Source organism: Budorcas taxicolor, chromosome 18, assembly GCF_023091745.1.
Source record: "Budorcas taxicolor isolate Tak-1 chromosome 18, Takin1.1, whole genome shotgun sequence".
Lineage (NCBI taxonomy): Eukaryota > Metazoa > Chordata > Mammalia > Artiodactyla > Bovidae > Budorcas > Budorcas taxicolor.
In genome coordinates, this window is record NC_068927.1 from 13,433,603 (window position 1) to 13,459,813 (window position 26,211).

Sequence of the window (26,211 nt, forward strand, 5' to 3'; positions counted from 1 at the left end):
TTGAGCTTTAAGCCAACTTTTTCACTTTCCTCTTTCACTTTCATCAAGAGGCTCTTCAGTTCTTCACTTTCTGCCATAAGGGTGGTGTCATCTGCATATCTGAGGTTATTGGTATTTCTCTCGGCAATCTTTTTTTTTTCCTCGGCAATCTTGATTCCAGCCTGTGCTTCATCCAGCCCAGCGTTTCTCATGATGTACTCTGCATAGAAGTTAAATAAGCAGGGTGACAATATACAGCCTTGGCGTACTCCTTTTCCTATTTGGAACCAGTCTGTTGTTCCATGTCCAGTTCTAACTGTTGCTTCCTGACCTGCATATAGGTTTCTCAAGAGGCAGGTCAGGTGGTCTGGTATTCTCATCTCTTGAGGAATTTTCCACAGTTTGTTGTGATCCACACAGTCAAAGGCTTTGGCATAGTCAATAAAGCAGAAATAGATGTTTTTCTGGAACTCTCTTGCTTTTTCTATGATCCAGCAGATGTTGGCAATTTGATCTCTGGTTCCTCTGCCTTTTCTAAATCCAGTTTGAACATCTGGAAGTTCACGGTTCATGTATTCTTGAAGTCTGGCTTGGAGAATTTTGGGCATTACTGTACTAATGTGTGAGATGAGTGCAATTTTGCAGTAGTTTGGACATTCTTTGGCATTGCCTTTCTTTGGGATTAGAATGAAAACTGACCTTTTCCAGTCCTGTGGCCACTGCTGAATTTTCCAAATTTGCTGACATATTGAATGCAGCACTTTCACAGCATCATCTTTTAGGATTTGAAATAGCTCAACTGAAATTCCATCATCTCTACTAGCTTTGTTCATAGTGATGCTTCCTAGAAAGGCCAACTTGACTTCACATTCCAGGATGCCTGACTCTAGGTGAGCGATCACACCATTGTGAGATTATCTGGGTCGTGAAGATCTTTCTTGTACCATTCTTCAGTGTATTCTTGCCACCTCTTAATATCTTCTGCTTCTGTTAGGTCCATACCATTTCTGTCCTTTATTGAACCCATCTTTGCATGAAATGTTCCCTTCATATCTCTAATATTCTTAAGGAGATCTCTAGTCTTTCCCATTCTATTGTTTTCCTCTATTTCTTTGCACTAATCACTGAGGAAGGCTTTCTTATCTCTCCTTGTTATTCTTTGGAACTCTGCATTCAAATGGGTAGTATCTTTCCTTTTTTCCTTTGTTTTTCACAGCTATTTGTACGGCCTCCTCAGACAGCCATTTTGCTTTTTGCATTTCTTTATTAATCAACTAAACTACAATATAAAACAAAATTAAAAATAATCAAAGGGGACATAATTAAACTCAAAAGCTTTTGCATAGCAAAGGAAACTATAAAAAAAAAATGAAAAGACAACCCTCAGAACGGTACAAAATTTTTCAAACAATTAGAGCTACAAGGGATCCAGCTCCAAAATTTATAAAATCATGCAACTTGATATAAACCCAATCCAATCACATAATGGGAAGAAGACTCCAAAAGACTTTTCTCCAAAGAACACATATAGCTGTGCAAGAAGCACATGAGAAGAGCTCACCATCACTAATTATTAGAGGAATGCAGATCAAAACTACAATGAGATATCACCTCCCATCTGTCAAAAAGGCCAACATCAACAAGTGTACAAACAATAAATGCTGGATAGGGTGTGGGGAAGAGAGAACCCTCCTAAACTGTTAGTGGCAATGTAAGTTGGTGCAGCCACTATGGAAACCAGTATAGAGGTGCTCAGAAATTAAAATTAGAGCTACCATATGATCCAGCAACCACCCCCCGCCGACATCTAACAGGGCAAATATATACTTCAAAAAGATACATGCACCCCTATGTTCATAGCAGTGCTGCTTACAATAGCTGAGACACGAAGATATCTAAATGTCCCTCAACAGATAAATTCATAAAGAAGATGTGCTACAGCTATACACTGGAGTGTTACTCAGCCATTAAAAAGAATGAAATAATGCCACCTGCAGTAACATCAGTAGACCTGGAGATTATCATAGCAAGTGAAGTAAGCCACACAAATGCAAACATCACGTGATATGGCTTACATGCAGAATCTAAAAATATACAAATGAACTCATTTACAAAACAGAAACAGACTCAGACTGAGACAAAAGCATACCATTACCAAAGGGAAAACGTGGAGTGAAGGGATAAGCTGGTAGCATATACACTGGTGACATATATGCACTGAAATAGGTAAGATGCATAACCAACAAGGACCTACTGCATAGCTCAGGGAACTCTGATTAATAATCTCTAATTATTTAAATGAAAAAAGAATTTGAGAAAGAGAAAATACCTGTAATGTGTTTACAACTGAATCACTTTCCTATACACCTAAAAATAACACAACATTGTTAATCAACTACACTCCAATGAAAAATAAAAACTAAAAATAAACAAATGAAACCTCATTACATTCAAAAGGTTTTGCACAGCAAAGGAAACCATAAACAAAACAACCAGACAACCCACAGAATGGGAGAAAATGTTTGCAAATGATGAAGCTAACAAGAGACCCATCTCCAAACTTGACAAAGAGCTCATGTAGCTAAAAAAAAACAATCCAATCAAAAAAATGGTCAGGAAACTTAAACAGACTTTCTCTAAAGAAGACATATCCATGGCCAGGAGACATGAAAAGATGCCTAATATTGCTAATTAGAGACATGCACATCAAAACTATAATGGGATATCATCTCACACTGGTCAGAATGGCCATCATCAAAAGGTCTACAAACAATAAATGCTGGAGCGGGCACGGAGAAAAGGGAGTCCCACTGCACTGGGGTGTTAATACACACTGGCGAACTTCTGGAGAGCAGCATGAAGGTTTCTCAGGAATCTAAAAACAGAGGCATCATATGATCCAGAAGCCCCACTCCTGGGCATACACCCAGCCTAAATCCAAAAAGACACGTGCACCCTACGCTCAGAGCAGCACTGCTTACGACAGCTGAGGCATGGAAGAAACCCAAATCTCCATCAACAGAAGAACCCATAAAGCAGTAAATACACACAAGGAAAGACTATTTAGCCAGTAAAAAAGAAATGATGCCATGTGCAGCAACACGGATGCAATTAGAGATAACCGTACTAAGGCAGTCAGGAAGAGAAGGACCCACAGCACGCGCATCAGCTACAGGTTAACCCAGAGCTCGGCACAAACGAGCCTGTCTACAGGACAGGAGCAGACTCACACAGAAGCCAGACTCCTGGCTGCCGGGGCGGAGGGGTGGACAGCTACAGGGGTGCACTAGGAATTCTGCACTGGTGGATGAAAACTGTTAATTTAGAATGGATAAATAATAAGGTCCAACTGACTCACATTGGGAACTATATCCAACCTCCTGGGAGAAACCATAATGGAAAAGAATATTTTTTAAAATGTACACACACACACACACACACACACACACACGTGAATAATTAAGTCACTTTGCTGTACAGCAGAGATGAGCACAGCACTGTAAATCATCTATACTTCCATTTAAAAAATGAATGAAATAATTCCACTTGCAGCAACATGCATGGACACGGAGATTATCATACTAACTGTAGTAAACCAGAGCGAGAAAGATATACATCATATGATACTGCCTATATGTGGATTCTATAAAAAGTTATAGAAAGGAACTGATCTACAAAACAGAAACAGACTCACAAACTTATGGTCAGCACAGGGGAAAAGTGGAGGGGAAAGACAAATTGGGAGTTTGGGATTGATATATACACATTACTGTATTTAACATAAATAACCAACAAGGATCTACAGTAAAACACGGGTAAGTCTGCTCACTATTCTGTAATAACCAAAATGGGAGAAGAATTTGAGACGAGATACATGCATGTGTATCACTGAATCACTATGCTGTATACCTGAAACTAAGACAACACTGTGACTCAACTATACACTCCAATAAAAAATAAACAAATACGACCAAATGAAACTCAAAAGCCTCTGCACAGCAGAAAAAACCATAAGGAAAATGACAAAGCCCACAGAATTGGAGAAAATACTTGCAAATCATGAGACAATCTCCAAAACTGACAAAGAGCTCAAGCAGCTCAATATCAAAACACAAAGAACCCCTCAAAATATGGACGGGAGATCTAAAGACTTTTGTTCAACACACCGATGGCCACAGGCACATGAGATGTTCAACATCGCTAATTATAACAGAAATGTAAATAAAAACTACAACGAGATTCTCACCTCACACTAGACAGAGTGGCCATCATTAAAAAGTGTATAAACAATAAATGCTGGAGAAGATGTGGAGAAAAGGCAACCCTCCTATACTGTCGGTGGGAATGTAAATGGACACAGCCATTGTGGACAATAAATCTACCGTCTGACCCACCAATCACACTACGAAACACACTCTGAGAAAACCACAATTCTCAAAGACACATGTACCCCAGTGTTCACCGCAACACTATTTACAACGGCCAGGACATGGAAGCAACCTAGATGTCCAACAGCAGATGGATGGATAAAGAAGATGTGGTACACACATGCAATTCAGTACTACTCAGCCATAAAAAGAATGGATTTGAGTCAGTTCTAGAGAATTAGATAAACCTAGATCCTGTTCTCTTCACTTACTTGTGAAGTCAGTCAGAAAGAGAAAAACAAACATTGCATATGAAAGCATATATATGGAATCTAGAAAGATGGTATTGATGAACCTATTTGGGGGAATGGAAAGGAGACGCAGATGCACAGAACGGGCTTGTGGACACAGCAGGGCCGGGGGAGACAGGGGGCAGGAGAGCATCGGCATACACATGCTGTTGTGGATAAAGTGGGTAACTGGGAAGCAGCAGCTGTATGACGCAGGGAGCCCAGTCTGGTACTCTGGGATGACCTAGAGGGGTGGGGTGGCGGAGGGGAGGGAGGCTCACGAAGGAGGGGCTATATGTATAATGATGGCTGATTTGCACTGTTGTACAGCAGAAACCAACACAACTGCCGGAGCCAGCGTGAGGAACTCCGCCCATGGCAAAGGTCATGAGGAAGGAGGCTTCGGCATACGCAAAGGCGGGATCGAGCCTCAGGAAACCCCCTGTTCCCGAGCATCTACCCCCAAACCAGAGTCTGCCTACTTTACTGCTTCATGCTCTCACCTACACCCCTGACTTTACAGAGGGCCGTCCCCCACCTCTCTCGGAGAAGGAGTTAACCTACAGCTCCAGTTAATAAAAATTCCTGGGCGTGACAAGGGTGTCTCAGGTCAAACCTCTCTGCTGGCAGACTAGCTTGTGTGACGGGATTATCCACACTCTTGCTACTATGTACATGATTGTTTACAACCTCTCAACCATAAACAACACAGAGAGTTTGGAGTATTTTGAAAGTCTTAGTTAGCACTGGGTTTTTCTAAAGATAAAAATCATGTTGGTGAAGGGTTTTTCATTTGTTGAGCCAATATTTGCTGCTAAATCTCCATATTCCATGCCCTTATAATGAATATAACTAACATATAGGAGAAATAAGTATTAACCTTTAAGATTAATCATGTTAAACCTTAGGCTAAGTAAATTCGTTTCTTAATTGTAACCCACTACACCTTCACCCTATAGGAATGCAACTTTATCTGGTACCTTCGGAGGGTGGTGCCTGGTTTAAGAAAAATCACCCCTGGAAAATAAGTTTCTGGTTGACTGACCGTTATAAGAAAAGAAAGGATCATAAAATGTCAGCAGGCCTCATGGTCAGAAGATGATGTAAAACCCCTAAGACCTTTTTGTATACATTTATATGAAGCACCCGATTTTGATAAAGGTCAGGACTGCTGACCCCCACGTGACTTTAAAATTTCCATTCGCCTTTATGTGTAACAAAAGGTATATAAGCAAACCTGAAAATAAAGAAAATGGATCAGTTTCTGGAAAGACTGATTCCCCCATGTCTTTCTTTCTTGTTCTCCGTTTTTCTGGCTGAATTCCCATCTGGAGCGTGGGTAGTTGCCAAGCCTGCTAATTTTGCCCCAGCTTCTAAGATCCATGTGAGAGGGAGCCCAAGGAGGGGCACTCTCCGCTATTCAAGTGGGCACCGGTGGCCTACGTAGGTGGTGCAGGCTTCTTGTCTCGAAGCTTTATTGGCACCCCACGTAAACCGAGTTATTCAGCCTCTTTTTCTCCACTAGTATCTTCCTACTACACTGTTTCTAGTCTCCCTCCAGATCTTTAATTAAGCAATTAATTCCTAGGACGCTGACTCCGTCCCCGCTTCGAATTACCCTGGATCCACCCGGGATGGACCCCGGAAACAACATTGTAAAACTTTAAAAGCAAAAAAGATAAAAAGGAACTTATTTACAAAACAGAAACAGACTCACAAATTTATGGTTAGCAAAGGGAAAAAGTGGAAGGGAGAGAAAAATTGGGAGTATGAGATTGACATGTACACACTACAATATTTAAAACAGATAACCAATAAGGACATACAGTATAACACAGGGAGCTCTGCTCAGTATTCTGTAAAAACCGTAATGGAAAAAGAATTTGGGAAAGAGATACACATATGCGTGTGCATGCTAAGTTGCTTCAATCGTGTCCGACTCTGCAACCCTAGGGATCGTAGCCCACCAGGCTCCTGGTGTACGGGATTCCCCAGGCAAGAACACTGGGGTGGGTTACTATGTCCTCCTCCAGGGGGTCTTCCTCAACCGGAAATCAAACCCACGTCTCTTGCATTGGCAGGTGGGTTCTTTACCATTAGAGCCACCTAAGAAGCCCAATATGTATATGTATAACTGAAATGCTATGCTGTAAATCTGAAACTAAGACAACACTGTTGCTCAACTATATATTTCAATATAAAAACTAAAACCCAAAATAAACAAATACGACCAAATAAGACTCAAAAAAGGTTTTGCACAGCAGAGAAAACCATATGGAAAATGACAAGACAATCCCCAGAATGGGAGAAAATATTTGCAAATGAGGTGACCTACAAGGGCTTGCTACTGCTACTGCTAAGTCACTTCAATCATGTCCGACTCTGTGCGACCCCACAGACAGCAGCCCACCAGGCTCCCCCATCCCTGGGATTCTCCAGGCAAGAACATTGGAGTGGGTTGCCATTTCCTTCTCCAATGCATGAAAGTGAAAAGTGAAAGGGAAGTTGCTCAGTCGTATCCGACTCTTAGCAACCCCATGGACTTGCAGCCTACCAGGCTCCTTTGCTCATAGGATTTTCCAGGCAAGAGTACTGGAGTGGGGTGCCATTGCCTTCTCCGCTACAAGGGCTTAATCTCCAAAATTTACAAACAACTCATACAACTGAACAACAAAAAAGCTTGAACAATCCAATCAAAAAACGGGCAGACAGTTTCTCTGGCGCCTCAGTGCTAAAGAATCCACCTTCCAACGCAGGAGACGTGGGTTCGATCCCTGATCCGGGAAGATGCCACTTGCTGCATAGCAACTAAGCCTGTACACCGCATCTGTGCTCCAGAGCCTGGGAACAGCAATGACTGAGCCCACGCACTGCAACTACTGAAGCCCGAGCACCCTACAGCCTGCACTCCACAACCAGAGTGGCCACTGCAACAAGCAGCCCGTGAACCGCAACTGCGAAGTAGCCCCCGCTACCCACAAACAGACAAAGGCCTGTGCAGCAGTGAAGACCCAACACAGCCAGAATAAACAATCACTTTTTTTAAAAATGGGCAGAAGATGTAAATAGACATTTCTCCAAAGATGGCACAGACAGATGGCAAAAAGCACACGAAAAAGATGCTCGACTCTTTAATTATTCAGTTCAGTTCAGTCGCCCAGTTGTGTCCGACTCTTTGCGACCCCATGAATCACAGCACACCAGGCCTCCCTGTCCATCACCAACTCCCGGAGTTCACTCACACTCATGTCCATCGAGTTGGTGATGCCATCTAGCCATCTCATCCTCTGTCATCCCTTCTCCTCCTGCCCCCAATCCCTCCCAGCATCAGGGTCTTTTCCAATGAGTCAACTCTTTGCATGAGGTGGCCAAACTATTGGAGTTTCAGCTTCAGTATCAGTCCCTCCAATGAACACCCAGGACTGATCTCCTTTAGGATGGACTGCTTGGATCTCCTTGAAGTCCAAGGGGCTCTCAAGAGTCTTCTCCAACACCACAGTTCAAAAGCATCAATTCTTCAGCGCTCAGCTTTCTTCACAGTCCAACTCTCACATCCATACATGACCACTAGAAAAACCATAGCCTTGACTAGACGGACTTTTGTTGGCAAAGTAGTATCTCTGCTTTTTAATATCCTGTCTAGGTTGGTCATAATTTCCCTTACAAGGAGTAAGTGTCTTTTAATTTCATGGCTGCAGCCACCATCTGCAGTGATTTTGGAGCCCCTCAAAATAAAGTCTGTCACTGTTTCCTCATCTATTTCCCATGAAGTGATGGGACCAGATGCCATGATCTTCGTTTTCTGAATGTTGAGCTTTAAGCCAACTTTTTCACTTTCCTCTTTCACTGTCATCAAGAGGCTTTAAAGCTCCTCTTCACTTTCTGCCATAGGGTGGTGTCATCTGCATATCTGAGGTTGTTGATATTTCTCCTGGCAATCTTGATTCCAGCTTGTGCTTCATCCAGCCCAGCGTTTCGCATAATGTACTCTGCATAGAAGTTAAATAAGCAGGGTGACAATATACAGCCTTGACGTACTCCTTTTCCTATTTGGAACCAGTCTGTTGTTCCCTGTCCAGTTCTAACTGTTGCTTCCTGACCTGCATACAGGTTTCTCAAGAGGCAGGTCAGGTGGTCTGGTATTCCTATCTCTTTCAGAATTTTCCAGTTTGCTGCGATCCACACAGTTGAAGGCTTTGGCATAGTCCATAAAGCAGAAATAGATGTTTTTCTGGAACTTTCTTGCTTTTTCTATGATCCAGCAGATGTTGGCAATTTGATCTCTGGGTCCTCTGCCTTTTCTAAAACCCAGCTTGAACATTTGGAAGTTCACAGTTCACGTATTGCTAAAGCCTGGCTTGGAGAATTTTGAGCGTTACTTTACTAGCATGTGAGATGAGTGCAATTGTGCAGTAGTTTGAGCATTCTTTGGCATTGCCTTTCTTGGACAAAACTAGAATTCAAAAAAGTTACATGCACCCTATGTTCACAGCAGCCCTCCTTACAATAGCTGAGACATGGAAGAAACCCAAATGTCCATCAACAGATGAATTAATAAAGATGAATTTATATATATTTATATGGTAAATACACACAATGAAATACTACTTATCCATGAAAAAGAACAGTATGATGCCATTTGCAGCAACATGGATGGAACTAGACATCACCAAACCAAGTGAAGTAAGTCAGGACAAATCATATATCAGTTATATGTGGAATCTAAAATATGGCATATCCTGGAGAAGGAAATGGCAACCCACTCCGTATTCTTGCCTAAAATCCCATGGACAGAGGAGTCTGGCGGGCTACAGTCCATGGGGTCGCAAAGAGTCTGACACAATTTACCTACTGAGCGCACACATGTACACACAAACATAGGGCTACAGAACAGAAAATAGAAACAGCATCATTCTTAATTTTTCCATATTTATATGCAATTAAAATGTAGAAAAAGGTGGGAGAGGAGATGGAAGTATTAGTGATAATCACCCATACCTTTAAACCTGCAAGTCCAATTATATTGTGAGAACTTGAAACATATGATAAAAAAAAAAAACCCAGTGCGTGTGCATATATACTGTATATTTAAATTTTCCCCTGGCTTGTCTGAGGAGAGGGTAGAAGCAACGGTATGCTTGGCACAAGGTTTCTTTTTTTTTTTCGAAGATTTTTTTTGATGTGTACCAATTTTTTAAACTCTTTATTTGAAGTTGTTGCAATAGTGTTTGTAACACTATTTTTGGATTTTTGGCTGCAAAGCACGTGGGATCTTAGTTTCCTGACCAGGGACTAAACTCCCACCCTCTGCATCAGATGATAAAGTATTAACCACTGCGTCACCAGGGGAGTCCATGGTATGTGGTTTCTCAATGCTGTTCTCCATTAAGATGAAACAAGCTGAGAAGACCAATCTGAGTTTGGGGTAGGGAGAGCTTAACTAAGCCTGAAACATCTTGTCCCAGAAATAAAAATGTGCTCAAAGAATGATAGTGACATAATAAAAGGACAGAGCAGCCAGCCCAAAGGGGCTCCCACTGGCCAAATTTGAAATAACTTTAATATTACAGTATATAGTAAAATAGTTGGTTTTAACCAATTGTATAAAATAAAAATCCATGAGTTTCTTTTAGTATAAATAAATGCATACATACATACATAAATAGATGTGATGGGCTCTCTTTTACAATAAAATGACAGCAAATAAGTATAGAAGTAAATCAATGGATGCAAAAACTGCTGGGTAAGAAAATGATAAGAAAATCGATCAAAGTCAAGTTCATCAATTTCAGGGCAATCTGATGTGATGTGTCTCTTTTTTCTTTTTTGGAGTACAGTTGCTTTACAATGCTGTTAGTTTCTACTGTGCAGCGAAGTGAATCAGCTATGCTGTGTTTAGCCTTTCAGTCGTGTCCAGCTCTTTGCCACCCCATGGACTGCAGCCTGCCAGGCTCTTCTGTCCACGGGATTCTCCAGGCAAGAATACTGGAGTGGGTTGCCATGCCCTCCTCCAGGGGATCTTCCCAGCCCAGGGATCGAACTCAGGTAGCTCGCACTGCAGGCAGATTCATTACCATTTGAGCCACCAGGGAAGCCCAAGAATACCGGAGAGGATAGCCTATCCCTTCTCTAGGGATCTTCCCGACCCAGGAATCGAACTGGGGTTTCCTGCATTGCAAGCGGATTCTTTACCAATTGAGCAACCAGAGAAGCCCAAATCAGCTATAAATATACATATACCGCCTCTTTTTTTTTGATTTCCTTCCTGTTATGTGCCTTTTGGTATAATGCAGTGAGAAGGCCCCAACATCACTTCCCAGGCATCTCTGCTAAAAATGTATAACTTGAATCTAATTCTGAGGAAATGTGAGGCAAATCCAAGCTGACAGACAGTCTATAAAATAACTGCTGTACCCTTAAAAATTTTAAGACCAGTAAAGACAAAGATTGAGGAAAGGTTCCAGATTAAAAGAGTCTATAGAAAAAGAAAACTAAATCCTTTGCGGGACTGTGAACTGGATCCCGAAATGGAGAAATAATAGCTGTAAAGGACACTAGTGGGACACTTTTAAAATGTGAATATGGACTGTGGATTAGATAATATTGTATCAATGTTAAATTTCATAATTTTGAGAATTATACTAAGTAATATAAGAAAATATTCTTGCTCTTAGGAAGTACACATGGTGTACTGCTAAAGGTATACATTGTCTCCAACTTATTCTCAATGATTCAGGAAAAAATTAATATGCCTCTACACAGATTGGCAGATGGAAACTGGTGAATCTGTGTAGAGGGTATATGGATTTTGTTTACAGTATCCTTACAGTGTTTCTGTGAGTTTGAAACTATGTCAAATAAAGAGTTATAAACACCTAAAAAAATGAAATATGGCACAAATGAACCTATCTACAAAACAGAAACAGACTCACACAGAGATCAGACTTTTGATTGGTAAGGGGAGGGGTGGAGGGGGAGAGGGAGTGGCCTGGGAGTTTTGGGTTGGTAGATGCAAACTGTTAGACTGGATAAACAAAGTCCTATTGTTTAACACTGGAACTATATCCAACCTCCTGGGATAAACCATAATGGAAAGGAATATTAAAAATATATATATAACTGAGTCAGTCTGCTGTGTAGCTGAGGTGGCACAACATTATAAATCATATATACTTCAATTAAAAAAAAACAATGATATAATTCCATTTGCAGCCACATGGATGGACCTGGAGATTATCAAAATAAGTGAAGTAAGCCAGACAAAGACACAAATGAACTTATTTACGAGACAGAAACAGACTCACAGAAAAGTGGAGGGGAAAAATAAATTGGGAGTTTGGGATTGACATAAACGCACTACTATATTTACAATCAATAACCAATTCTACAGTATACCAAACATAACTCTGCTCACTATTCTTTAATAACCAAATAGGAAAAGAATTTGAGAAAGAGACATATGTATATGTATCACTGAGCTACTATGCTGTACACTTGGAACTAAGAACACTGTTATTCAACTATACTCTGACAGAAAATAAAAATTAAAACCAAAAATAAATGGTACCAAATGAAACTGAAAAGCTTTTGCACAGCAGAGGAAACCATAAGGAAAATGATAAGCCAATCCACAAAATGGGAGAAACATTTGCAAATGATGAGACCAACAAGGGATCAATCTCCAAAACTGACAAAGAGCTCATGTAGCTCAATTTCAAAAACATAAACAACCCATCAAAAAAAAGGAAGGAGACCTAAACAGACTTCTGTCCAAAGAAGACACATAGATGACCACAGGCACATGAGAAGATGCTCAACATCACTAATTATTGGAGAAATGCAAACCAAAACTACAATGAGATATCACCTCACACTGGTCAGAATGGCCATCATCAAAAAGTTTACAAACAGTAAATGCTGGAGAGGGTGTGGAGAAAAGGGAACCCTCCTACACTGCTGGTGGGGACAAACCGTGGTGCTGAGACTCGAGAGGTCATTGGACCACCAGACCAGACCAGCCAATTCCAGAGGAAATCAACCCTGAACTTTCACTCAAAGTCCTGATGCTGAATTTCCAATACTTTGGCCAGATGATGCAAAGAGTTGACCCCTTGGAAAAGACCCTGATGCTGGGAAAGACTGAAGGCAAAAGAAGGGGCAGAAGAAGATGAGATGGTTAGATAGCATATCAACCCAATGTACATAAAGTTGAATAAACTCTGGGAGATAGTGGAGGACAGAGTAGCCTGGTATGCTGCAGTCCATGGGGTCGCAAAGAGTCAGACACGACTTAGCTACTGAACAACAGTCACTATGGAGAACAGTATGGAGGTTCCTTAAAAAACTAAAAACAGAGTTACCATATGATCCAGCAATCCCACTCCTGGGCATATATTTGGACAAAGCTATAATTTTAAAAGATACATGCACACCTATGTTCACAGCAGTGCTGCTTACAATAGCTGAGACAAGGAAGAAACCTAAATGTCTATCAACAGATACACTCATAAAGAAGATATGCTACATATATACACTGGAATATTACTCAGCCATGAAAAAGAATGAAATAATGCCACTTGCAGTAACATGGATACGCCTGAAGATTATCATACTAAGTGAGGTAAGCCACACAGAGAAAGGCAAGTATCACATAGTGTCACTTATATGCAGAATTGAAAAATATGCAAATACACTTATTTACAAAACAGAAACAGTCACAGACTTAAAAACAAACAGCATTACCAGTGGAAAAAGGTAGAGGGAAGGGATGAATTGAGAGCTTGGGATTGACATATACACACTAACATGTTTAAAACAGATAACCAATAAGGACCTACTGTAGAGCACAGGGAACTCTCAACAATCTCCAATAGCTTAAATGAAAAAAGAATTTGAAAGAGAGAAAATACATGTATATGTATAACTGAATTACTTTTCTGTACACCTGAAAATAATACAACACTGTTAATCAACTACACTCCAACGTAAAATAAAAACAAAAAAAGACAACCCACAGAATGGGAGATGTCTGCAAATGATGTGACCAACACGGGATTAGTCTCCAAATTTACAAAAGCTCAGGATGCTTAACAGCATTAAAACAACCCAATCAACTAATGGGCAGAAGACCTAAACAGACATTTCTCCAAAGAAGACAGATGGCCAAAAGGCACTTAAAAAATGTTTAACATCGCTGATTATTAGAGAAATGCAAATCAAAACTACAATGAAATATCACCTCACAGCAGCCAGAATAGCTACCATCAAAAAGTGCACACACAATAAACGCCGTAGAGGGTGTGGAGAGAAGGGAACTCTCCAACACTGTTGGTGGGAATGTAAATTGGTGCAGCCACTCTGGAGAACAGTATGGAGGTTCCTTAAAAAACAGAGCTATCTTAATATGACCCTGCAATTCCACTCCTGGGCATATATCCAGAGAAAAACATGATCCTAAAGGATGCATGCATCCCAATGTTCATTGCAGCATCGTTTCCAGCAGTCAAGACACGGAAGCAACCTAAATGTCCAGAGAGAGGAATGGATAAAGAAATGTTACATATATACTAGGAATATTACTCTGCCATTAAAAAGAATGAAATCATGTCATATGTAGCAACATGGATGGACCTAGAAATTGTCATAGTGAGTGAAGTCAGTCAGAAGAGAAATATCGTATGACATTCCATATACGTGGACTCTAAAAAGAAATGATACAAACCAACCTACAAAACAGAAAGAGACTCACAGAGAAAGAACTTATAGTTGCCAGGGGGAAAGAATAGTAGTTTGGAATAGACATGTACACTCTGGTACATTCAAAACGGATAACCAACAAGGACCTACTCTATAGTTTATGGAACTCCACTCAATGTTATGTGGTATTCTGAATGAGAGGGGCATCTGGGGGAGAATGGATACATATATTCGGATGGCTAAGTCACTTTGCTGTCTACCTGTAACATCATAACGTTATTAATCAATTATACCCCAATACCAAAGAAAAAGTTAAAAATAAAATAGATAACCAAGATGACCTAACCAACAATGAACTCTGCTCAATAGTCTAATAGCCTAAATGAGAAAAGAAATTTAAAAAGGGTAGATACACGTATATGTATAACTGAATCACTTTGCTGTTCACCTGAAACTACACAACATTGCTAATCAACTATACTCTAACATAAAGTCAAAAACAAAAATGACCTCATTAAACTCAAAAGCTTTTGCATGGCAAAGTAAACCATAAACAAAAGACAACCCACAGAATGGGACATGTTAAAAGATCAATCTCCAAATTTTGCAAAGAGCTCATGCATCTCAATATGAAAAAAAAAAAAAAAACAGCCAATCAAAACACAGGCAGGAGACCTAAAAAAGACTTTTCTCCAAAGACGACATACAGATGTCTACTAAGAGGTACATGTCAATACCACTAGTTATTAGAGAAATCCAATCAAAACTACAATGAGGGCTTCCCTGGTGGCTCAGTGGAAAAGAATCTGCCTACCAATGCAGGAGACACCAGTTTGATTCCTGGTCCAAAAAGACTCCCACGTGCCTTGGAGTAACTAAGCCCGTGCCTCACAATATTGAGCCTGCGCTCTAGAGCCTGAAAATCACGACTACTGAGCCCACGAGACTCAACCACTGAAGCCCAAGTGCCCTAGAGTCTATGCTCTGCAACAAGAGAAGCCTGCACACCAGAATGAAAGAAGAGACCCAGCTTGCCGCAACTAGAGAAAAGCCGCGCAGCAAAGAAGATCCGGGACAGTCAAAAAATAAATACAATGAAAAAATAAAGTTCTTAAAAAAATATAAACCTACAATCAGATATCGCCCCACACCAATTAGAATGGTGATCATCAAAAATTCTACAAAAAATAAGGACTTTCCTAGAGGTCCAGTGGTTAAGACTCCAGGTTTCCAAGGCAAGTGGCATGGGTTAGATCCCTGGTTGGTCAGGGAACTAAGATCCCACATGACATGCAGCACGGACAAGAAAATACATTAAAAAAAAAAAAAATCTACAAATAGGGGCTTCCCGGTGCCTCAGTCAGTAAAGAATCTGCCTGCAATGCAGGAGACCTGAGTTCCATCCCTGGGTCAGGCAGATCCCCTGGAGAAGTAAATGGCAACCCACTCCGGTATTTTTGTCTGGGAAATCCCATGGACAGAAGAGCCTGGCGGGCTACAGGCCATGGGGTTGCAAGAGGTGGACAAGACTTAGCCAAGTAGCCACTCACATACTTTCCTGAAACAGAAGTTACAATAAAATGTTTTTTTAAAAAACTGCAAACAATAAATGCTGAGGGTGGGAACGTAAACTGGTGGAGCCACTACGAAGAACAGTATAGAAGGTCCTCAGAAAACTGAAAAAGAATTACCATGATTCTGCAATCCCACCACTTGGCCTCTACCTGGAAAAACACCCAGTTCAAAAAGATACAAGCTGTTTTCTATGTCTGCATCTCCACTGCTGCCCTGCAATCGGTTTATCAATACCATCTTTCTAGATTCCATATACATGTGGTTAAGAGATTTGTTTTTCTCTCTCTGACTTAAATCACTCTGGCTAAATTATGCTGATGTATGGCAGAAATCAAACCAATATTGTGAAGCAATTATCTTTCAATTAAAAATAAAATAATTTAAAAATATAAGAGGAAAAAAATGCAAACTAAGAAAAAAAAAAAAAGGTACAAGCTGAGGGCTTCCCTGGTGACTCAGTGGTAGAGAATCTGCCTGCCAAGGCGGGAGACGTGGGTTCAATCCCTGGTCTGGGAATATCCCACATGCTGCAGAGCAACTAAGCCTGTGCGCCACAACTGCTGAGCCTGCGCTCTAGAGCTCGTGAACCACAGCAGCTGATCTCAGCAACGGGAGAAGCCGCTGCAGTGAGAAGCCGGCGCACCGAAACTAGAGCGCAGCCCCCGCTCACCACGACCAGACAGAGGCCTGTGCAGCAGTGAAGGCCCAGCACAGCCAGAAGAGTGAGTGAGTGAGTGAGTGTCGCTCAGTCATTTCTCTTTGCAACTCCATGGACTATCCACGGAAGTCTCCAGGCCAGAATACTGCAGTGGCTAGCCTTTCCATTCTCCAGGGGACTTTCCCAACCCAGGGATAGAACCCAGGTCCCCCACATTGCAGGCTGATTCTTTACCAGCTGAGCCACAAGGGAAGCCCCAAAATACTGGAGTGGGTAACCTTTCCTTTCTCCAGTGGATCTTCCTAACCTGGGAATCGAACCAGGGTCTCCTGCATTGTAGGCGGATTCTTTAACAACTGAGCTATCAGAAAAGCCCCTGACACAGCCAAAAATAAATACATAAAAAACTAAATATGTTAAAAACAAACAAACAAAAAAGAGTTATCTGAAATTAAAAAAAAAAAAAACAAAGATACAAGTGGCACTTCCCTGGAAGTCCAGTGGCTAAGACTCAGAGCTTTCAGTGCAGGGGGCTTGGGTTCTATCCCTAGTCAGGGAACTAAGATCCCATATACTGCACAGTGCAGCCAAAAATAAATAAACACATGCACCCCAATGTTCACTGCAGCCCTGTTTACAATAGCCCAGACATGGAAGCAATGCAAATGTCCACCGACAGATGACGGATGTGGTGTGTATACACACACACACACACACACACACACACTGGAGTATCACCCAGCCATTAACAAGAATGAAATAATGTCCCTTGCAGCAACACGGGTGGACCTGGCTATCATCATGCTAAGTGACATAAACCAGACAGAAAAAGACAAATACTAAAAGCACAAGCAACAGAAGAGTTGATAAACAGCACCTCATTAAAATTCTAATCACTGCGTGTCAAGGGACACTAGGAAGAATGTGAAAAAACCACCCATACAATATAGGAGAAAATATCTGTATCATATAGGTGATACATAGTTTTTAGGTTCCCCCTATGATATGCCTTACATGGGGATCTAAAAAAAAATGATACAAATGAACTTATTTACAAAACAGAAACAGACTCAGGCTTAGAAAATAAACCTTGAGTTAGGAAAGGGGAAAAGTGGAGGGGAGGGATACCTTGGGAGTTTGGGACTGAGATACACACACTATTACATTTATTTATTATTTTGCATTTTGCATTGCATGTGTGTGTGCTCAGTTGCTTCAGTCGTGTCCAACTCTTTGCGACCCTATGGACAATAGGCCGACAGGCTCCTCTGTCCAAGGAGATTCTCCAGGCACGAATACTGGAGTGGGTGGCCATGCCCTCCTCCAGAGATCTTTCCCACCCAGGGATCAAACCCACATCCCCTGAGACTCCTGCACTGCAGGTGGATTCTCACATACTGAGCCACCTGGGAAGCCCCGTTTTGTATTGAGGTATAGCCAATTAACAAACAATGTTGTGACAGTTTCAGGTGAACAGCAAAGGGACTCAGCCATCCACATACGTATACCCATTCTCCCCCAAACTCCCCTCCCATTCACGATGCCGCATAACCTTGAGCACAGTTCTGGGTGCTACAGGCATGTGTCCTGCTAGATTTAAGATGGATAACCAACAAGCACCTACTGTATGGCACATGGAACTCTGCTCAATATTCTCTAATAACCAAGATGTAGAACTTCAAAAAAGAGTGGACACGTGCACATACACCTGAATCACCTTGCTGCACACCAAGAACTAACCCAACGCTGTTATTCAACTAATACTCCAATATAAAAGAAAAATCAGGGACCTGCCTGGTGGTCTAGTGGCTAAGACTCGCCCCTCCCCCCTCCCCCGCCCCGCACTGAAAGGGGCCCAGGTTCAATCCCTGGTCAAGGAACTAGATCTCCCAAATCACAACTAAAAGACCCTGAATGCCTGCAACTAAGACCTGGCGCAGCTAAACAAATAAAAAGAAAACTTTAAAAAGTTTTTAAATAAAGAGAGTGGAAATAATATTACAGTGAAAACCTGAACTACCGTTGGTACACACGCCCCAAACGGCACCCCGCCTCCCAACCACTCGCGGGGCCCGCTCCGCGTCCTCACCCACGTCCATCCACTCGGGCGGGAGCAGCCGACACTTCTGTCTCTGCTTCAGGTTGACTGCCAGCCACAGAGGTACCTGCACCGGTAGGCCGGGGTTGAAAGGCCCCAGGTCGCCCTGCAAACACGCACACCCCGTCACTCACAAATGCAGGGCTTGGACCTCCGCAGTCCGCGAGCTGACTCCCTGCGCGGTCTCGGCCGGCCCCGCGCCCCGCCACCCCCCTGCACCGGTTGCCCAGCTCAGCCCGACTACACCTGCGGGCCCTGGGCCCCGACATCCCAGCCTGCCGGGAGCGGGAGCCCACCAGAGCGAGCCGGGGGCCCGGCAGTTCTCACCCCGATAAGGTAGATCTTGTCCAGGCTGAAGTTTGGGATGATGGTGACCAGCTCCTTCTCGGCCAGAAACTCCACCTCCGCTGCGTCCATGGCGTAGCCACCAGCCGACCCAGGACTCGCCGCCGCCGCCTCAGGTCCCTCAGCTTCCGAGAAAACACTGCTGTGTCCGCCGCTTTCCCGCCACCGCGTAGAGCCCGCCCCCTGGCCGGAAGGAGCCCTGGCCGGCCTATAGGAAGACGGCGCTCTACGTGGGGAGGTGGAAGGCGGGGAGAGTGACTGTTACGAGCCCGAGGATTGGCCATCTTGAACGTGACTGAGGAGCGGATTCCGCCCCCTGGCGGCAGGCCCCGCCCACCCCCGTGTCCCGGTTTCGCCCCTCCCGTGCGCCGCTCGCCTGCAGCCTCCGGCTCACCTGCACCTAGGGCCGCCCTCGGTGTCCCTTCACGAGCCCCTGGCGCCTGCCCTCCCACACCGCGAGTCAAACTGGGGCTGGGTGGGCTTCGGGGCCGGGAGTTGTTCAGTCGCTCAGTCGTGTCCGACTCTGCAACCCCTTGGACTGCATCGCGCCAGGCTTCCCTGTCCATCACCATCTCCCCCAGCTTGCTCAAACTCATGTCCATCGAGTCGATGCTGCCACCCAACCGTCTCATCCTCCTCGCCCCCTTCGGAGCCAGGATTTAAAGCATGTAATTGGTAACGGTGAAACCTGGCTACACAAACGCGGTACCCCCACCAACCACCCACCCAAGCAGAGTGAGGGAAGGCGTTATTTCCTTTAAGTTCACAATCTTCTGGCCTCCCTGTACGCGGGGTAACATCTATAAAAATGCAGATTCCTTCATCGCACCCACATATTCCAATTCAGAAACTGCTGAAGGAAAGGCTCACAACCTGCACTTTTACAGGCTCCGCAGGTGAAACCTGTGAAGGGGCGAGTTTGCAAATAGGTATCAGTGAGTTCGGCTCTTAACTGTTGGTCCGTCCGGGTGCCCTCTATAGAGTGGGTTCACGTGAACCATTGCAGCAGTGGTTCTCATGCCCTCCTCTGGCAGCATCCCTTCCCTACCCTCCCTCACCCTTCCCCCAGAGATGCCCAGTGTTGACGTGCATGCTCCCGCAGACTTCTAATTCAGTGGTCTGGGTGAGGATAGAGGACTGACCTCTAACCAGGGTCAAGGGGATTCCAGTGGGGTGATGATAAGCCAGGAGAGCTTCCGCCTGAGGTGAAGCAGCTAGAGGAGGACTGGGGTGGGGGGAGGGTGATGCTGAACTTGACAGCATTAGCTTTAGGCTCCAAGAAAAAGCATATGTGACAGGAGAATTTCAGGGTCCTAGATCCCTTCAGGAAAGCTCCCTCACCCCACAAAACCACACACTTTCCTGTCTAACCATCCAGAAAACTGCCCCATGTCAGGTTGTTGGGAAGATGAAATAAAGCCATCATCCAGTTCTGCCCATTCACATGGCCTGGAAAGCGGTTCGTTGTTTATCTGCGTTGGAAATTATCATGACTAGCCTGGAGATTTCCTTCATTGTGTCATTTACGAAGACAAATAGTTTCCAAGAAAATAAAAGATCCTTCAGGAATGCTGTGTAACCGAGAGCAAGTGACCACTCTGAACGTCTGTATTTTCATCTGCAAAAGAAGTAGGAGGGGAAGGAGTCCCCAGGGTATTTGAAGAAGAGGCGGGTGGGAGGCCACATGGACCCTCCTAAAATAGAAGCTCCCTCAAGCATCTGCAGAGACTGTGTGCCAACTTGTCTGGGTTTTGATTGATGGGGCAATGTTTCCTTGACTGGCAAATATTTGCGTTTCAAAGTTGGAGAGGCTTCCCTCCCTGATCTCCGCAGACTGTAAACGCACAAAGGAAAAGAGCTGGTGGGAGAGCCGAGGTTCAAAGAGGCCTTGGGGGGATCATGAGTGCTAGCAGAGCCCAGAATCCTGGAGTCCTTTCTGGGAGCGTGGGGACTTGCCGCTGCTTATCTCACAGGGCTGTAGGCAGAACGAGACAAAGCAGGTGCGGCCTTCCACACTACAAGATGGAGGCGTCTGGGAGCCTCAAACTGGAGTAGACACCAAGATCCTTCAGTTCAGTTCAGTCACTCAGTGACTGACTCTGCGACCCCATGGACTACAGCACGCCAGGCCTCCCTGTCCATCACCAACTCTCAGAGTTTACTCAAATTCATGTCCATTGAGTCAGTGATGCCATCCAACCATTTCATCCTCTGTCATCCCCTTCTCCCACCTTCAATCTGTCCCAGCATCAGGGTCTTTTCAAGTGAGTCAGTTTTTTGCATCTGGTGGCCAAAGTATTGGACATGTATTGGACAAATACTGGACAAACAAGTATTGGACAAGGTCCTTAGGGGGACCTTGTTAAAGCGGCAGGATTCACAACAGCCAAAAGGTGGAAACCACCCAGATGTCCACCGCTCTCCCGTGGTCCGCGGGGAATGGTAGGGAAGCAGCGACTTGCGGCGGGTGGCATCTCCCAGCTAGGGAGGTGGCTAGAATTACAGTCATGGAAGCAGAAGGGACATGCAGAGCGGAAAAACACCTCCTCCTGAAACTCTCTCTTCCCTCACCCCAGCTGAAAGGGGCCTTGGGATGGTACCCGCCAAGGACAAAGACTGCTTCACTACCTGGGCCCCTCTAAGGTCTCGAGGCAGGGGTGATAGCATGACCCCTGCAGGCCTGGCTCCCCTGCTGTTTCTGGCCACTGGCGAATTCCACTGGTGGGCCCCAGCCGCTCCAACTGGTGCCTCCTCCGACCTTCACCTCCTAGAGCCCTCGGGAGGCGGGGAGGGAATGACTGATGTAGGTGAAGTTCTCAGATGCGTCTGGCCCAGCTGTGCAGACAGCCGTGGTTCCTACGCCCGGCGGCAGGGCTGGCTCTGCTCACGACAGCCCTCAAGGTGTCCTTCTCCCTGCTGAGTGCGGTGGTGAGTGAAGCAGGAAAGACAGACAGCTCCAGTTCTCCAGGGCCTCTGTGTAAGCTGCTCCCCAGAACCTGACCAGATCCTGAGTGGACTGGGTGAGAGATGCAGGTTGGGGAGTGCTGTGAATGGATGAGCAGTTTACAGAAAGAGAGCTCCGGGCGGCGGAGTGGGGATGGAACCCAGTCCAACACCAGGAGAATCACCTGAAGGCTGGGAGCAGATGTCTAGCTGAGCGCTGGCGATGGCACCTAGGGCAACAGCCCAGGGGACCAAGAGGAGGGACGGTCTGAAACCAGAGCCCATGGACTGCCTGCAGGGTTCCAGAAAGCCTGGCCCGAGGAAGCCTCTGGACCCCACCCAGTGGCCACAGGTCTTTCCCAGCTGCCTGTGGCTCCGCACAGCCCAGCAGTGTCCCCCTAATCGCCACCGCTGGGCCTGCGAGTCCCTCCCTGCTGCTTGCAGGCCACCGGAGTCTGGCAGGGGAGCCAGCCCGCGAGCCGCAGGGCGCACATCACGGCTGAGCCGGGTGGGAGCTCTCAAATGCCTCCGACACGGTGCGAATACACTCTTGTGTCTTTTTGCCATCTGCTGCTGTCATTAAAAAATTACATTTCCATCTGTTTTCACACTTTTCTCCCCTCCCAGCCTCCCCTCCCGGAGGCATACAGCATGAATCCCACGTCGAGGACGCGATCGCTGCCTCGCCTTTTGGAGCCTAGGAACATAGCTGGGACACATGGGGTTAGGGGTAATGGGCTTCATGGGCGACCAGAGCTATTCATTTCTCCTAGGTCGACACTGACCGTGACCTCTGCCCTCCACACACCAACCCCTCCACACACACTTTGTGGGAAGCCACTTACGAAGCTTATTTTGTTGCTGGTTTTAATTAGTATGTGTGGCTTTAGCATTAAAAATAAATGGAAAATAAACTGCAAGCATTAGTAACCATTTCCCTTGGGAATGTATTTAAAGAAGAACAGACTCAAGAAATAAAAATCAGGGAGCCATGTCTTGGGCTCAGACAAAAATTGTCATTCTAGATCAACCCCAAAGATGTAACCCCTCTCCCTGACCAATATAGCATGCCTGACCTTTCATGAAGGGTCAAGTCCACGGAAAACCCAACAACTCCCTCACAAGGTTGCAACCACAGACTTTGCCTGGTGGATCTCCTCGAACACAGCTTTGCAAACATCAGGATAATCGCTAACATTCTAGGTTCCGGACGTACGGTCATCTGTTTCATCTTCCCAACAACCTGGTTACCACCTTCTTTTGAAGATGGAGGAAGCTGAGGCTCAGAGTCGATCAGTTAATAATTTATTTTTGTTTTAACTTTTGGCTGTGCCCCACAGCATGTGGGACCTAGTTCCCCAACCAGGGGTCAAACCCACCTCCCCTGCATTGGAAGGGGGAGTCATAACCACTGGTCCACCAGGGAAGTCTGATGCAGGGGCTCAGAGAAGCAAAGTAACTCGCTCCAGGTTGCCCATCTGACAAAGGAAGCATAGGGGTGGACGCGGCAGGCTGGGCGCCAGGCCCCAAGGAAGGCTTCAGGTGGAAGTGGTTTATTCACAAGGCCCTCCAGGGATGCTCCAGGAAGGCGGGAGATCTCCAGGGCCAGTTCAGGTTAAGGAGCAGGTTTCTGCTGCTGGCCCCTTGGGGCTCAGACCACCCCCACGCCACCCAGCTCCCCACCAGCCTGGGGCTCCCAGGGAAGCCTGGCTCCTCACAGTACCAGCACTGCCCCCAGGGAGCTGGTTAGAGACACAACAGTAGGCCCAGCCCAGACCTCCCCTAACAAAGGGCATCTGCCTTTGAACCAGCTCCCCACTGACAGCACCTGCACAAAGCACAGGTCTCAGAGTCCCCTCACCAGCACCAGGAGGAGGAACAAGGGAGGTGGGGAATGTATCTGCTAACTCCCATCCCTAGTGGGTGAGGGGTACCACCAGGCGGCCTGGAGAGCCCCCAGACCAGCAGCTCCTGCAGCAGAGGAGGCCCTCGGGCGTTTTGGAGTGGAACCCTGCCCTCGCGCACACACACGGGGCTCTGTCACACCCAGGGATGTGGTCCCAGGTGGCCCGGTCCCAGGTGGCCTGCTCCCACTGCCCGCCCCACACTCACCCCTCCAGACTCCTCAGGTCCCCGCTGCATTGTGCCCACTCCCCAGATGAGCAAACGGAGGCCCAGGGAGGTAGGTGCTCTGCGTGATCATGACCCCCATTTACTGACTGTCTGCTCCACGCCAGGTACTATGTGGGCGTTGTACGGAGATGGTTTTCCTTAACGCATGTGGGCTCGCCACATGGGAGGTCGTGCTCTCCTCACTTCACAGGTGAAGACAAGATTCAGAGGGGTTGAACAGCTTTCCAAGGTCACACAGCACAGCACAGGGTCTGGCCGACACCCCTGCTGGCATCCACTCCCCCTATTCTTTCTCACGCTAAGAAGGAATGCTGGGGGGCTGCAGTGGGGTGCCCTGCCCCCTGCCATCACACCCCCCACCCCGCCCCTTCCTCATGAGGAGACAGAACTAGCTTGAAGGCAGAGCCTCAGGAGCAGTGAGCATTGCACGGGGTTTCCTGTGGCTTGGGGGGGCAGGTGTCACCAGGAAGGGTCCCCCCCACTCAGCTGGGTGCATGCTCCATGCTGGCTTTAACAGGAATGAGCCCTTCAGATTCAAGAGGCCCAGAGCCCAGGATTGGTGTGGGTGCCTTGGACTGCAGGACCTTTCTGCTGGGGACCAGGGGGACTCACCTGGCCCTGCGAGAAAGCCAAACCGGCTCCCCAGGGCTGCAAAGCCTCTGGCCAGCCCTCCACCTGCTCTCTACCTCACAGCCCTCTTGCTGTTGCCATGGGCACTACAAGCCTGGGGTGAAATGCCCATTAGCCACGGTGGGTTACACAGTGGGCTGGAGGCCTCTGAGCAGTACCCAGGAGATGGGGGGTGGGCTCCCCTGGCCTGCACACACAGCCAGCTCTCAGGGTGAGCACCCAGCCCTGAGACCCAGCATCCCCTGGGTCCCAGAGGGAAAGGACTGGGGCAAAGTGTCCACATCACCTCCAGGGGGATATAAGGGGCACCGAGTATCCAGGGAGAAAGGGACAATGAACAAGAAATATTGCTGAGTGGCAGCTTTGTGTGGATGGTAAGAATGCAGGGTCTGGGTTCAAGTTCTCACTCTGTGACGACCTTGGGCTCTAAGTTTCTCAGGGGCCCCATCTGTAAAATGGGGGTAACCACAGCGTCTATACCAGAAGACTAGATGGTTATTCCCAGCCTGTCACTCCCTCCCATTATAGACGTGTCTGTCCCTTCCTGTGCCATGTGACTGCCCAGCTCAGCCACGTGGGGTGTGTCTGTGTGGCTTGCTTGCTCCACGTGTGGAAGCTGAGAATGCTCCTGCAGGGCCTAGCTTGTGCTCTGAGCGTCTGCAGTAAGAATGCACTCTGGGCACTACTGGCCACAGAATGAGGAGGGCCAACCGAGGGGCGAAGACCACCTGAAAGCCCATAACCAGCCAGACCAGCCCCTCCGTGATAAGCAATTCTCTTAAACCTACCTCTGTACTGAACGTGATCCATCTCCTCTGCCTGCCCAAGGAGCAGAGTCTGCAGCTCATTACAGGGGATCTTTATTTACAATGTGAAAAAGAACTTATAAGTCACTTTCTGGACAGTTTTGATGCCTTTAAGACAACTTGTAAAAAATGGAGCCAGTCCTGTGCAAGAAGTCCTTGTGTGTGTGTGCACCTCCAGGGTGCCCGTCTGCACGGCCCTGGGCGCTGGGAGTCCATCTGGCCAGAAGGGAGCCTCTCCCAGACAGCACCGGTCACCATGCCCGGGGTCGGCGAGAACGCGGAGGCGTCGGAGGTCCGGTCCACCCCACGGGGCCTAGGCAGTGTCGCTCTGGAAGCAGGTGGGGCTGACTGCTCACTCCTCTCCCCACGCCTCTGGTCCAGCGCTGGAATCGCTGCGTCCTCCCAGCCAGCGTCCTCAGCAGAGCATCCCAGGGCCCTGGACACGCGGAGAGGGGGGCGGCCAGAGCAGGAGCCGGGGCAGGCAAACCCCTGACCTGCGCCGCCGTCTCAGGCCTCAGGGTCAAGGTCTCCATCCTCCGGGCACGACCCCGACTCGTCCAGCCAGACTAGGAGACAGAGGGGGAGTCCACATCCGGATGGGCCCCCGAACCAGGCCCCTTTCCCCAGGAGCTCCAGGGCCGGCGCCTCGGGGCATGTTGCTTCATCATATCCCCCCAAGCTCTGCGCACGC

At 46.2% G+C, this 26,211-nt stretch overlaps 2 protein-coding genes across 2 annotated transcripts in view; both read right to left on the reverse strand.

Moving 5' to 3' along the window:
* The window catches only part of GINS2 (GINS complex subunit 2), a 36,712-nt gene extending 17,565 nt beyond the window's left edge, over positions 1-19,147 (reverse strand). Inside the window, exons 1-2 of the mRNA XM_052656633.1 lie at positions 18,991-19,147; positions 18,655-18,769 (exon numbers count right to left, since the gene is read on the reverse strand). Of these exons, the coding sequence (XP_052512593.1) occupies positions 18,655-18,769; positions 18,991-19,080 (205 nt within the window). The 5' untranslated portion in view covers positions 19,081-19,147. The remainder of the gene's footprint in view (positions 1-18,654; positions 18,770-18,990) is intronic.
* A 6,426-nt stretch (positions 19,148-25,573) lies between these two features.
* C18H16orf74 (chromosome 18 C16orf74 homolog) overlaps positions 25,574-26,211 on the reverse strand; it is a 30,193-nt gene continuing 29,555 nt past the window's right edge. The window contains exon 4 of the mRNA XM_052656627.1: positions 25,574-26,086. Coding sequence (XP_052512587.1) covers positions 26,028-26,086 — 59 coding nt within the window. The 3' untranslated portion in view covers positions 25,574-26,027. The remainder of the gene's footprint in view (positions 26,087-26,211) is intronic.